This window comes from Bos taurus, chromosome 17, assembly GCF_002263795.3.
Source record: "Bos taurus isolate L1 Dominette 01449 registration number 42190680 breed Hereford chromosome 17, ARS-UCD2.0, whole genome shotgun sequence".
NCBI classification, from domain to species: Eukaryota; Metazoa; Chordata; class Mammalia; order Artiodactyla; family Bovidae; genus Bos; species Bos taurus.
Genome location: NC_037344.1, coordinates 69,098,082 through 69,112,753, shown reverse-complemented (window position 1 = coordinate 69,112,753; position 14,672 = coordinate 69,098,082). Strand labels below are relative to the sequence as shown.

Genomic DNA, 14,672 nt, shown 5'->3' with positions numbered 1-14,672 from the left:
AAAGAAACAATTAACCACGGTTAATGGCCCATAATTTGTTATTTCTGTATTCTATTCCCAAGGTTCCCTCCTAAGTTATTACCCATGAAGAAACATAAAATTGTACATAAAACTGTGTATTTCATAGAAACAAAGAGCTCTTTTTTATTTCCTTCTGCTTTAAAACAGTGGGCCTTCCTAGCTAGAAATGAGGTTCACTCCCACAGCTGGGAAAGGCTGTCTGCCACTCAGAGTCTACATCATTACAATCCAGGGACAGGACAGCTAGTGTCAGGACCTAATCCAAAATGAAAACATGGGCCCCTTATTATAGACAGTAGGAATATATTTGGAACTGCAGTAGAAGCGCATTAGACCAAGACAAGGCCCTTCTGAGCCCTGTGTGACTGTGGAGGCTGTGCACACAGAATGTTCTGGGTCCTAGTGGGGGGAGAGGGAAGGGGTTGGGGGAAGACTCCACCCTGAGGAGTTCAGCACACAAGCAGCTCCTCCCCAGGCAGAGCCTCTGTAGCGGAGGGAGCTTCAGGAGAGGCCTGAGCAAAGCCCGGGGGCCCAGGGCCAGCATCCTCTTGGTGGGCCTCCCAGCTCTGACCTGCCCGAGGTGAGGTAGTAGAAGGCTGGAGGCTCAGAAGAGAACAGGGGGCCTTAGGACAGTGGGAGGAGCGGCGGGAATGGGTGGAGAGAACACTGGGATTGCGGCGTGGAGAGGGAGTTTCTAGGCATGGGATTAGCCTGGTTTTATTTTATATCAAATTTAGATGATGTTTTTTTCCCCTCTAAACCTCTATCCTTCCCCTCATCCTCCACCGCAGTAAATGATCCAGCGGGTCAAGGCGGAGCCTGCAGCACGTCCTGCCCTTCTGCCTCAGCAGTGCTCGCTGAGTCCTGTCACTTCCCCTCCAGGTCCCTGCTGGGCCTGCACGTCTGCTTCTCTCTGGATCCACTGAGGCCACCACCACTTCTGGCCTTGTCTGTGACAGCAGCCGCCTCACTGCCTGGCTTTTGGATCACCAGACTGGAGTTTGAGTCTGCATTCTGCTGCAGGTTAGCTGAGCGACCTTGGATAGGGCTCTTCAGCTCGCTGAGCCTCAGCTGCTTCATCTGTAAAATGGGGTAACACCTGTCTTAAACAATGGTGGTCTGGACAAAAGGGGCTTAGCACATAGTACGTGCTCAACGAATTGGCTTGTCTCCCTCTTCATCCCTCAGACCCTGGTTTACACACTGCTTCCCTAGGGACCTCTCCTGACTCGCTGCAGTTTCCCACAGACCCCTAGACTGCTCCGCAGCGTTCTCTCACTTACCCGTCTTGTCAACAGTCTTCTCCGTGAATACAGGGTTCTGGCTTTCTCTGCCTCAGCTACTGAGGTGCCTGACATGAAGTAGGGGTTCGTTTTTTGCTATGTGACTGCTCTCCCTGTACATAATCAAAGGTTTCCAGGCGTGGGGAGGTCCCTGTAATGTTCCCCCACCAACTCCAGGTAAGTGGACAGATGACCACATTATATAAACAAACAGTGGAAACCAAGAGTAGCCCACCTGATTTACGTTAGACCTAGGGTGCTGGGGCAACTCATCATAGCAGACCCCGTTCATGGGCAGCAGACCTGGGTCAGGTAAGACCCACTCAGGGCCAGGCTGCTGCAGCCAGGAAGCCAGTGCTCCGGGCTGACACACACTCCCTCTAAACAGTCAGGCTGGGCAAGCCCACCCCTGGGGGAGTGACGGCGGCCCTCCGCTCACGGACCCAGGGCCACCCAAGCGGTTGAGCCAACGCTGCTTCTCAGGCCTTGACAGCTCCCCACTGAGGCTGACCGATCACGGGAGAGGTGTGCACGCCACGGGGTTGATGCCCTGAGAACCCCAAGGTGTGGAGGGACTGGGTGGTGGTTTTACCTTTGTAAAATAACATGACTAGAAAAGTACGTTAAAAATCTGCAGAGGATGATGAGTTATGAGATGAGCAGTCGTGAAACCCACCACTGTCCAGAAGGTCACATCCTCTCCAGCCTCTAGAGATGTCCAGGGCCCTGGCTTTTGTAGTTACCATGTCTTTGCACCTGAAATAACACTTTTGCCTGGTTTTGAACTTTTAAAGAATGGAATCATTCAGCAGATAATTTCCTTTTCTTCCATTTGGTGTTACATAGATTCATGCATGTGTTTGTGTATGTAACTAGCTCCTTCACTCTTGCTTCGTTATGCTCTGCAAGTGAGCATTTCAGCCTGTTTGTCCCTTGCCCCGCTGGCGGACACCGCGCTGTTTCCAGCTCGTGTGCTTTCACTGCCTTCGGGTGAGGCTGTCCTGGAGGACTCGCCAGGGTGACGGGGGTTGGAGCAGAGGTGGCGGGGGAGAAGCAGGAGCAGCCGTGGGCACAGCGGTGGGCAGGCAGGAGGGACTCCTGGCCTAGAGAGGGCTGTGGAAGCGGGGCGGGCGGTGCTGTGGAAGGAAGGGTGCCAGAGGGCCCCTCCGGAAGTTTACCCCTACTCGGACTACGGAGTGCAGCTCCCCTCTGAGGGCAGGGGTTCAACTCCCCCCACCTTCTGTACCTGCTGTCTGAGCCCACTACTCTGCTCCCTAGGGGCACCTCTGGTGGCTCTCCTTTCTAAAAATGGGCAGACATCAAGAAGTTTGTATTTGGGAAGTTCAGGGGTCGCCACTGCCCAGAATGGAGGTGAGGCACCAGCACAGCGGCCTGTGGCTTAGCCCTCACCTGCCCTGGAAGTGAGGCTCCTGGGCAGGGCCACCCAGCCAGAGAAGCTGTCCCCGGTCACACTCCCCCCCCCACCCCCCACAGTGGCTGGATCTTCGCTAGTTCACACTGGGGACCACCCTGGCTAGAGGTGGCCAGGAATTCTGTGAGCACTGAGAGCCCGACACGTCCCCCTTCTTCCTCCAGTTGGGCAGGTCAGGCGAGAGACGTTCCTTGCCCTGGAGCAGGCCGGATGCCTAGCAAACAAGAAGGGTTCCTGCCCCCTCCAACTCTGGATGACATGGGAAAGCAGGTATGGGGGGGACTCCGGCAGAGCATAAGTTCAAGTGTGCGCTTTCAGGATGCTACCCCCCAGGCTGCATGGCAATTAACTCTGTAAAACACGACTATTTCCTCATTGGTTCCTCCACAGCTTTGTGGGTTAACCAGACAAACTTCCCCACAGAGGAGAATCAGAACAGACTGGAGTGGTCAGAGCCACAGCCTAAATCACCGAAAGAGCTAGAACACAGGTCCCACGATCTCTGGATCAGGGCAGCACAGACCTACACAGGCACGGGCCTAGGCAGACACCCAGCTCCGGCTTCTTCAGGCTAAGAGTTGTTTCAAGCCCGATGGAGTCGGTGTCTGCTGCCACTTACCAACGAGTGCAGCCCCTGGCCAGTGAGGACTCAGAATGAGGTTCAGGAACAAGTGAAGCGCTGCATGGCGGGCGGTTTGACTGTCAAAGGCTGAAGAGAAGCTCTCCGGAAAACCGGAGAAGGCCTTGACTAAAAACCACCCTTGTGGCTGACTGTACTATGGAAATCAAACATGAAACCATGTCCTGTGTACAATCACATAACTTTAGGACGGAAATATGTATATATAAAATACTCAAGAATTAGCTCATAGTTGCAGATACACTCTTCTAATAGATACTTGTTCCAATCAAGCCTTTTTCACTATTTACCGTGTGAAACTCTGGTCTCTGTCCACAGTGGGTTAACTCTAAAAGGGCTTTCCAGGTCCCAGTTCTTTCTGGATAATGAGGATCTTTTATCTGCCTAGTCTCCCCTAACAGACGGCAGTGCCAGAGACAGAAATGCCACATTATCTCCTGGGATAGGGATGCATCTAAGTCACCGAAGAAGGCTGTGCAGAAAGAACCACCGGTCTCATTAGTTGTTAAAAGACCGAGTCAGCTGGTATATCCAGAGCTGTCAGAAGCAAAGTGTAAGCTGAGGTTTCAGTTAGGGCCGCAGAGATGAAGGGCAAACAGGTGACTTCAGACACCCAGGCTCTTGTCCTCAGCTTTTCAGGCCTTGGCAGTGATCTCCGAAAGTCTAGAGGGCTTTGGAGGGCAGAGCTACGGAGCACATGAGAGGCAAGGGTGATCCAGATGTCCAGGTAAGGAGAAGCAAAGGATTCGCCCCCTTGCCCTCCCTGCCTCAGGCAGCGCACAGGAGCTGTGGGCAGTGGCTTTAGCTGCCAAGGTTCATTCCTGCCTAGTGTGGCTCAGAACTTCTTAAGGCGGGCAGGGCTTTGGGGAGGAATTCAGCTACCGTCTGGAAAGAGGAGGTTAACTTCCTACCTGGACGTGGGGGCGAGGAAGGCAGAGTGGCATCAGGTTCGCAACTGCTGCAGGCTGACTGGGAAGGAACTGCGCCATCCCCGCGCCTTAGACCCGGTGCGCAGAGGACTGGCGACAGGCCCGGGCTGCAGGCCTCCTGGCTCCGCCCTCCTTCCAGCTGACAGGACTGGGTGAGCAGGGTCCTAGGCCCTGAGAACTAGTCCCTTGGGCTGATGCCTCGGGCTGCACAGGGTGTGCACGTGAGGCGGCCTCGCACGCTGGCTCGGGAACAGCTGGAGACATGGATGGAACTGTTGTTAATAAAGTACCTTGATTTATACAAGTCTCCAAGGAAGCATGTGTGGAAGCAGAGCCAACAACTGAACGTCAGGAACACCAGCACCACACAGGTGCAAGGACAGGACAGTATGGCACAGCCCCGAAGGCCAGCTGCAGCGGCAGAAGAGCCAGCAGGCACGGCAGGTCCTTGGGGACCCCAGAGAACACACATGTTGGGCACAGACGTCTGAAGCAGCAGCTGGCTGGTCCATCAAGTCAAATGAAAGAACAGAAACGGCACCCAGGTCGGGTCCCCAGGGCTGGCAGAACTTCAAAACTGGGAGCCGCCCCAGTAGTGTGTGTCAGCAGGTACCAGCAATCTAAGGGGGACTTGAAAGACCTCCAGCTCTAGGGGATGGCTGTCCCACAGGCGAAGTACAGCAGAGGAGCCATTCATAATTAACTCAGTCTGTTTTAATTTGGGTGATGAAGCCTTAAGTATGTTCACCCACCCTGGGCTCCTCTGGCATTGGAGATGGCAAGGAGCATGAGCTGAAGGTAAGGTCGTCACTCTCTTGCAACCTTAGGCTCACCTGCTAAGTAGCAGACACAGCCTGGCCCAGGCCCGTGCCTCAGACATCCGCGCTGCTTAGAGGCAAGGCCCCCTCTCCCTCCCCTGCTGCGCAGCCTGCAGAGCCAGCTGCTCTGTGTAGCTCCTGGCTTGTGCAGTCTTCAGTCAGAAACCTAAACCTCGCCAGCTGTTCAGCAAACTGAGGCCACCTCAACTCCAACAAGCAGTTTTTCTCTGGCCCCTCTTTCCCATTGCTTTTATAGGATTCTAAGGCAGCAGTGCACCTCTAAGGCAGACCTGCATCCATTAAAATACATCAGTATTTAAAGTTCATAGATGAACTCTGAAGTCTTCGAGTAGTGACAATTGCACGATATTGTAAGTAAACTTAGACCAGAATGTTACCTCTGTAAGGTGGAAGACCCAGGGCAGGGCCAGTTGTCTTCAAGTTTTAAGACCGGTGAGACAGGAGCCTGTCTGGCTCTGATCTTTCCCAATGTCCTCCAGCAGTGGAAGTCACCTTGTTTCATGGACAGGGGCGGGGAGCACTTACCAGGTCCTCATCATCGACCCAGCCCTGGGGTCAGTGCTCCACTCCAGCTGAGGAGGTGCTCAGCTGGCCCAGGCTTGTGGGCTCAGAAACCCCAGAGTCTTTACACCAAATAACTGGTTTTGAAACTGGCTTTTGTGGCAGCACCTCAGAGGCTCCCTGCACTCCCTCACTCCAAGTGTCATATTAAATAGTGAAAATCATCCGTAACAGGTACGCTCAGAGACAAAACACGCATGGCTTAGGCCGCTGGAGCTCTCAGGTAAGGCCTCCAGTTTCGTGCTTGTGAGGGCTTCTTGGGTCGGTGCTGGGGTCACCACACCTGGGTGCTGGCTGTCACCACGTGTAATTTTAGTGATTATAACCTTTGGGTGTTTCTCACCTGATGTATGGAAGATAAGGGCTGAAAGCAGGTCCTGGATAGTCCTCTCTTAATCCTTTTTTCAAGCATCTACTTCAGTTTTGTCCATAACCAGAGACTGCAGACAAGCTGTAACTGTTTGCACTTACATAGATAAAAATCAGGTTTTTTCCTCTATACCATTCCAAATAAAAACAGGTATGAATTGGACACTGAGTTCACAACTTGCATTAGTCAGAAATGCTTCCCCACCCTGACCCCTGCCACCCCACTGATTTTAAGACATTATGACTTGAATTTAGTTCATTCTGTTAACATTGTTCTTAGGTACTTGAAAGGTTAAAAGAAAAAAAAAACTGGATTATATATAATATCAAAACTTTTTGATTTTGGTACCAGGGATCGGAGGACTTACAGTTTAAGCCTTTGTGTAGGGACTGCTAGGCTCATCTCCAAGATTTCTGATTTGGCTAATCCAAAGAGAACCAGGTTAGAATAACTATTTATCTAAGGCTGCTTTCTGGAAGCCCAAGAGCTCTGAAGGGAAGGCATCAGGAGAGAATGTTTTATTTACATTTTGCTTTCACTGGTAACCCTGGATGAATCTTTGCTGCTCCCTGAATCTCATTTTTCTCAACAAAGCATCACAAACTCAAAATGGATTAAAGACCTAAATGTAAGACCAGATACTATAAAACTCTTAGAGGAAAACATGGGCAGAATTGACATAAATAGCAGCAATATCTTTTTCAGTCTATCTCCCAGAGTTATGGGAATAAAAACAAAAAGGGGACCCAATTAAACGTGAAAGCTTTTACACAACAATGGGAATCACAAACAAGGTGACCCACAAGGGATTAGTCACCCAACAGCTCATACAACTCACTAACAACAACAAAAAAACCCAATCAAAAAATGGGCAGAAAACCTAAACATTTTCCCAAAGAAGATATACAGATGGCCAACAGCCACATTTGATATTTGGAAAAACTAATACAATTATGTAAAGTTTAAAAATTAAAAAAAAAAATGCTCATCATTAATAATGATTAGAGAAATGCAAATCAAAACTATTCACAAAAGAGAAACAGAATGAGTGTATGGTTCCCAGAGGGGAAGGGTGGGGTGGGGCGGGAGAGGATAGTTTGGGAGTTTGGAATTCACACGGACACACTGCTGTTCGTAACACAGATAACCAACAAGAACCACTGTAAAAAGTAAAACCAGGAGGGTGGATTAAATCAGTAATTTTAATCATCCAAACCCTTCAAATCAGATCTTAGGTGGAAGCCCAATACTAAAAAGAGCTGGAGGCTCGCTCCCCACAGAAGAGCATGAAAACCACAAATCTACCCACCTAAGATCCCTTGCCCACCTCTAACGTCAGGATTTCAAGTCCCAGGCCTCAGACACGTGGACTCCTGCTGTCCCCTCCGTGTCTCTTGCACAGACCAGGGAAGAGTGGATTTACTCCCGGCACCTCAACACTGGCCACACGACTGACTAGCGAAGCACAGTGCAAGGGGCTGAACAACTGGGGGTGAAGATGCTATCTCCTCAGTTTACACACTCACTCAGTCTACAGCAGAGCCAAGGCTGTTGCAGTAGCAGGTACTGCTTTCAGCAGCAACAGGGTATTTAACCAGGATCCAAGCCTCAGGGGTTACGTTTTGCATTTAGAAAAAAATCTTAACACCAGTCTGGAAGCAGTTAAGTCAGTTTTAAAAGCCGATGTAAAATTTCACTGAAAATACAACTGAAATGCCAACTGCCGTGAGCAGTGTTAACAGAAGCTAAGAACATGGATATGATAGAAAAGACAAAGTGATAAAATACAACAGCATTTAAAACCTTTGTTAATTCCTACTTCAGAGGGTACCCTTTCCCCTCATGGCTCTGACCAACTGCCTAACCTAGAAGAGCCCCATTTGACCAGGGAGGCAGCTGGTATCCGCACAACAGGCAGCAGATGACTCCAAACAAGGGTGAGGACGCAGGCAGCACTGCCGCGGTGTACCGGGCCAGGGAGACCGTCTCGAGGAGTCAGAGGCTGGGGAGCGGAGCTGCTGCCTCTCACACTAGAATTCTAGTCCTGCCCTCCAGATAGCTCATCAGTGAGCTCCACTTAGAACAAATGCTCTTAGATGATGAAATCAAACAGCTGGACCCCTGCCATGGTTTCCAAACTCCAAGTGGAGAGTCAGTCATTTTGCTGCACAGCCCAGGCCCGCCGTCATCTGCTGTTAGCCGCACCCTCAGCAGACGCGGCATACCGCTACATGGGAGGGTTTCAGTGGCAGGGCATCACCCAGCCTTGTGGGCCAAGTCAGGTGTATGAAGCCAAGTGGCCTGAAAACTGTATTCTAGGGTTTACTCTCTACTCCCATTTTGATTTTTTTTTAAATAGCTGGAAGTTTAACAAATGCTCTGGGAGCATTTTGTTCATTCCCCTTTAAATGTGCCACAGTATTTCTTTAGAATATCATTTGCTAATATAGAAATAAACAATGAGCATTTTAGCAAAATCAATTTTCTGTACACCTTTACTAGGAAGTCTTAGTGGATCACTGCACTCTATCATTTTTTGGACTGGGATCGAGACCAAAGTACAGAAAGAAGGGAAATACTAAGAGACCCAGGAAAGGCAAATCTGGAGATGAGGATGACAACCTGGCACCTCAAGGTCACCTTTAGAGCTCCAGGGCTCAGAGATCAAATATCTCCAAGTGAGGAAAACTGGCCGTGTCCTCGGATAACCAACTCCTCCACGTACAGCCTCCCTCATGGGGCACTTCCTTGCCTCCTGCCCACACTGTGCAGGTCTTCTCCATCTTCCTAACGCCAGCAGTTCCCCATCTATGGCCCCAACAGCTTTGTTAGACTCTACCAGTATTTCTAACTTACCAAGGGCTAAAGCATTAGCCCTCAGGAACGGGAGCTCTGTGTGGACACACACTCAGGTTTTCACAAAGTGGTCTAAGCCCAGACTCAGCTCCCTGATGGACTGAGGCTGCTGAAGCGGCACCTTCCCCCGCACACAACTGCCACACGGCGCACACAGATCTCAGACTGGAACCAGCTGGAGTGTTTAAAAGTGTGTGTGTACTTTAAGCAGTGAGTACATCCAGAGAGTGACCTTGGGAGGCTCTCAGGTCGCTCATCGCAGGCCACTTGTCAAGAGCACGCAACTCACCTCAGATGTAAGGCTGGTGACCCCAGAGTTGGGCACTAATCGGTACCTACCCTCCCTTGGGAAGAACTGCACCACGTTACGTCCTTCAGAGGCCCGAGGGACAGGAAGGGTGCCCAACAGTGACATGGGAAAGAAAATCCCTCTACAAAGAGCAGGAGCGAGTCAGGAAGTGACAGGAAGCTATGGCCTTCCTGACTGGTTACAGATCTAAGAGGTGGAGCTTCCTCCCTCTTGTGGGAGGAGGCAGGAGGCCTCTAGGTATGCACATGGTCCACTCACATCCAGTTTGGTCTCCTCTGCCCCAAGGATTCTCTGCCAAGGTCAGGCAGAGGCGAGGTGCTTTCTAGCCGCAAACCCCCTTCAGTCTCTGCTGTGTGCAGGCCTCGGTGCTCACCGCCACCGCAGGCGCTGCTGATGCTCCTTGGTATGTGGGGTGAGGGGCCGGAGCACTGGCTGACATTAGAGTAACAACAGAAAAAAAGAGCCTGGAGGACAGAGGTAGTTTTAATTACTGTTGACACTCAGTTCTTCAGATAAGGAAGAATGGCCGACTGTTACGATGCTTTGCCTTTTTAACTTTGGAGACCATGGGGCAAAAACCATCAAGGAAATATGCTTCAGTGTGGGCATCACGGTGCAGGCTCCTTGCCAAGGTCTAGAGCTAAAAAGAAATCTAGTTTTCCTGTATCAAAGTTCAATTTCTCAGCAGCACCTCAAATTGCTTCAGTGTCAGAGGGAAATGGGATGAAGGGGAATAAACCACAGGGAGAAAAATCAGAACATGCTAGCAAACGCTACCATGCGGAACACTAAACTTTATTCACTTTATTTATATATTTAACAGTTCTAAAGTATTTACTTCTTGCTTTGACAAAAAATGAAAAATATAGGAGCGCTGATCAACTCCTCTTTAGGAGAAAAGGGTTATATGTACAGCTACGGAGAGTTAAGGTTCCTCCTTTACATACAAAGAAAAATATTAATAAAAAAGTGCTTCATTGATCAAAAAAGGGCTAAGAGCTGCAAGCATTTATTCACACTGTACATCAGACCCAAGAAACCCGTAATCATTACCTCTTGGCACCTGTCACTAGGAACTGCACAATCTTCAATTAGACTGATTTCTCCCAACCTGCAAGGCCTGACCACACAGAGTGTGGAGGAGAATTTCACCCTGTTTCACTCAATGCAAATTCTGAGCAGCCTGCTGCCACTGGAAGGTCAGCCGTGCTCAGGTGCCCTTGGCTTTGCCTGGACTGATAGCTCCAGGGAAGGCTTCGGGCCAAGTCTTAGCTACACCCAGGAGCCACCTTCCTGAGACACAACTTGCCCTTCGCCAGGGAGCTGCTCCCAAAAGGTCGGGAGAGTTCCCAGGCCACACCCCCACTGCTCACCACAATCCGCCCAGTTACCGGTTAGCAGCTTTTCGCAGCGCCGAGCATGGCCCTTCCCCAGGGAGGGATGGCAGGCACAGACACGGACACCGAGATCACAAAGCACAAACCTGAACTCTGCCCCACCCTTCTCCGTACCCGCCTCCACCACAAGTCCTGATTAAGGCTCTTTGAGGGCCACATCAAAGCTTGCTGAGGAGAGGTGCCTTCCATCTCCGATGGGCTATGTCCCTTCTTTAAGGAACCCCGCAGTCACCACGTCGCCCCTCGCGGCTGACGAGCAGCACAGCAGCAGGGCTGGGCTCCAAGGGGCAGTGGAGGAAGGCTGGTTCTGTGGGACACACTGCCTCTTCCAGATGCTTGCACTCCGAAAGACCGATTCTACCCCTCAAGGGGGAGGTCCAGGATTGTTTGGGAGTGGGGCGGTTCGGGAACCCTGAGTCTGGACTTCCCTGTGCTGGCCGAGGAAGAGAGTGTTTGGGGGACTAGGCCTGGGAGGGGGCTTTGAGGCACTCCCCGGGCTCAGCACGCGCTCCGGCCTTGACCGGCCTTGACCGCAGCAGTGGGGTGCTGTGCTTCGGCCGGTCTGACACCTGGCGCCCAAGGGTGGGAAGCGCTGCTGGCCTGGCTAAGGGGGCCGACCACTGTCAGTGAGGGGAGCCCAGACACCTGGGTCCCTTAGCAAGATAACAAGAGAATCCCGTGGAAGAGGAGATGCCAGCCAGCCAGGGCCAACCCTCTCAGGGCCTCTGGAGGGTGCCCCCTCCCAACCCCACTCCCATTCCTCTGCCTGTGGGGGGACTGGCCCAGCCCCTCTGCGGGGGAGAGGGCACGGGGGCACTGCTCTTAGGGCAGATGCTCTTGGCGTCCTCAGAAGCAAAGGTTTCCCCTTGGCTCTGATGTGGTGGTGTTAACGAGGATCGGTCACAAATGGCAGTACCGGCGTTATTCCCCGCTGTCCAGCTCAGGCCTCCACTCCTGACTCAACCAGCCTCCTCCCATCCTGAAGAACAAAGCACCGCTCAGCACTGCTTGACAGCTGGCAACCTCTGCTCTTCCATCAAAATAAAAAAAAAATTTTTTTTTTTAAAAACAACCAGGGTACTTTTCTCTTTTTTGGAGGCAGGAGGAGGATAGAAAATGTAGAGGAAAAAAACGCAGGGGTGGGATGGGATGGGAAGAGAGGACTCAAAGCACAACCCAGCGGCACACCCCAAAGGGCTGCCATTCTGCACAGCTGGTTCACGCCCCCATTCCAAAGCACACGGGCCTCTAGGTCTGCCCAGGCTGCGTGGGCCTGTCAGGAGCAGCTCGGCCTCCGCCTGCCCCAGGTCACGGAGCTTCAGTTTGAAGTGGCAGCAATGGGCTTATCCAGTTCAAGGTCAATGCTGGAGCTTGTGGGATGCAGGCTGCTATAGCAAGACTTGCACACTCGACTAGGTTCAAAGAGCTGCTGGCTGGGAACTGGAACCTTCTGGTTACAACAACTGGAGCAGAATACGTTCCCACAGTTCCTTGAGATGAGAAAAAACAAAAACAGTGTTAGTGTCAGCAGCAGAGACAGGCTGGGGAAACCAACTTCAGAAGACAGAGCTTCCCTGTATGCAACTCAGATGTGCTGGAGACTGGAGACTCCTCTACACCAAACACTTGGTGGGTCTGACCCAGGAAGAAGCCAGGCAGGGAAGGGAGCCCTCCCGAGCACAGTCGCACACCACTTTCACTTTAGGGTCCAGGACACCTGGCTGCCTTACCACTATGGCTCAAGGTTACCAGGTGTCAGAAGACACTGCTCAACAGAGATCCATGAAAGCAAATGGGCCCAGGGCGGAAGGCAGCTATTAGCTCGATGGCTGAGTCTTGGTCCAGGAAAACCCTGTGGCCACACCCACCTGAGCAATGGCCTCTGTGTAGCTTGAGATCATAAAGAGGCCAGGGACCAATTCGATTGGTCTCTGAGCCGCTCAGATGAGAGAAACCTCCGGCCCACCTGGGGAGTGAGGAGCCCGTGCGCAAAGGCTCAGAGGCAGTAACACAGAACAGGCTGCTGCCGTCTAGGACTGCTGTGCTGCCGGCATGCGAAGCCAGGAGACGAGCAACCAGTGCCACATGCTCAGGGTGAGAGGACAATGCAGATGAACACGCGTGCACACACACCCCCGATTAGACAAGGGTCAGTCACTCCACTCGTGGGTCACTCTGCTGCCCGCATGCATCTCCAGGGAGTATCCGCTCTCTAAAGGCCTGAATGCACCCTGACCTCTCACCCTTCCTACGTTTGAAAGCCCAGCTCTGATGCGTGTGTGCAGCATAGGTGTCTGCACACCGAAACAGATGCCCTGCATGGCCTCCAGGAAGGGGAACTGGCAGAGGCTGAGGTTATGCTCACCTTACAGCCCCACTCTGGGGAGGCCCTAAAATCAACCCCAATAAGCCCAACAGGAGACTCCAAGGAGTCTGATGCAGCCCTCCAATGACGTGGGGTCAAAAGCTAAAGGGGAGCTCCTCCTCAGCCAGCATCACTCACGACCTTCTCCTTTATGCTCCTCAGAAAGGAAACCCACCGCTGGATTAAGGACCACTTAAGCACGAAAGAGAATGCTGAATACGCTTTGCGGATGAAAGAATACCACAAAAGGAAAGGGGCAATGAAAAGAAAGAAGGAAAACCAACACACAAGACTTCATCCTCTGGAATGCAGTGAGTAATTCACAACTGTTTCTGAAAAGCATGTATCAGTAAGAACCTGTGGTTACAGAGAGAAACTGCCTCAATCTATTTCTGAATGTGTACATTTATTTCACATACCTGCTGGAATTCAATCAAAGGCCTGACATGAATTTGATGAGCTAAAGCTTGTCTATCTGACCTCTCTCAGGCAATCCTGATGGATGCCACGTGGGGTCTTGCCTTGCAGTTTTCAGTGCTAGCAGTTCTCTGGAAAGACCATCTCTGTTCCGTCCTGGGCTCTTTTTTTTTTTAAGGGGAAAAAAAAAAAGAGTAGTGATGCCAGTACTATCCTGAAATCTCAGGGAATGACTGACGCACAACTAAGTACCCCTTCTACTGGCCACTTCACAAGACCAGCCCCTGCTGAAGCACCCCTCTTGCCATCAGCCAGATGGCTTGCCTGACCTGTGCGGTCAGCAGGCACACCCTTGGCTACAGCCTGACCAGCTCCAGTGGTCTCCTCAGCCAGCGGCTGTGCTGTCCCCACGCCCCCAGCCCACCTGCCTGTGCTCCTGGACCCAAGCTTCATCCCAGTGAGTGCAGAGAGGGGGAATGGGAGCGTTAGTGTGGAGAAGTTACTGTAGATGTGCAGACACCACAGACAAGCTGTTGCAAATGCTCACCACGTTTGATCAACACGATCAGTGTCCCTGCAAGGAGGGGAGAGAGAGCTCAGAAGAGAAGCCAACTAAAGACATTTGGGCTTGGGGTGAGGGCGGGGAGATACACAGTCCTGGAAGCATCATCGTTGGACAGAGAGGTGGTTCTATTTTAAACCAGGTCCGCTCATGCGGGTGAGCTCTGCCACAATTCAGATCAAATCCCTATCCCAGAAACACTGATTATTCTCCAGTCACCCCCCAACCTGGAGCAAAGCATCTGTAGCCACTCACTCTGCAGCCCAGAAAGAAGTAAGAGCCTTGTGGACCAAAAACTGCGTTCTCAGCCAGTCCCACCAGCCCCCTACCCCCAAGGAGTATGAGGTCAGGGAACAGGGCAAGGGGCAGGCAAATGAAGCTCCCTGCCCACAGTAGGAAAGCTCTTTTGCTCACAGCAGCCATGCTGCATGGGAAGCACTTTCACTCTAGGAATAAAAAGTGGTGGTTTCGGTGGAAAAGGGACATCATTTGTACATTTCAAAACTTACTCACAATCACTCTAAAATGGAAGACAGACACCAAATGAAGTTCTGTAAACACTGATTTCACAGGCACAAAAGGTGGGCCAGGGTTCTGAAGACCCCCTGGGTCTGTCAGCCAGATGCCCCCATCTCCATCCGCAGGCTCTGCCCCAGCCTCGGCCCCCACACCCCGCCTGCCCCGCCACTC

At 51.7% G+C, this 14,672-nt stretch overlaps 1 protein-coding gene across 16 annotated transcripts in view; it reads right to left on the bottom strand.

Moving 5' to 3' along the window:
- Positions 1-10,015: 10,015 nt before the first annotated feature.
- The window catches only part of MTMR3 (myotubularin related protein 3), a 131,428-nt gene continuing 126,771 nt past the window's right edge, over positions 10,016-14,672 (bottom strand). For 9 of the 16 annotated variants that reach the window (XM_059876098.1, XM_005218080.5, XM_005218085.5 and 6 more), the window contains 2 exons: positions 13,968-13,994; positions 10,016-12,128 (listed from right to left, as the gene is read on the bottom strand). In XM_059876098.1, coding sequence (XP_059732081.1) covers positions 11,957-12,128; positions 13,968-13,994 — 199 coding nt within the window. In that variant the 3' untranslated portion in view covers positions 10,016-11,956. 16 annotated transcript variants of the gene reach the window in all.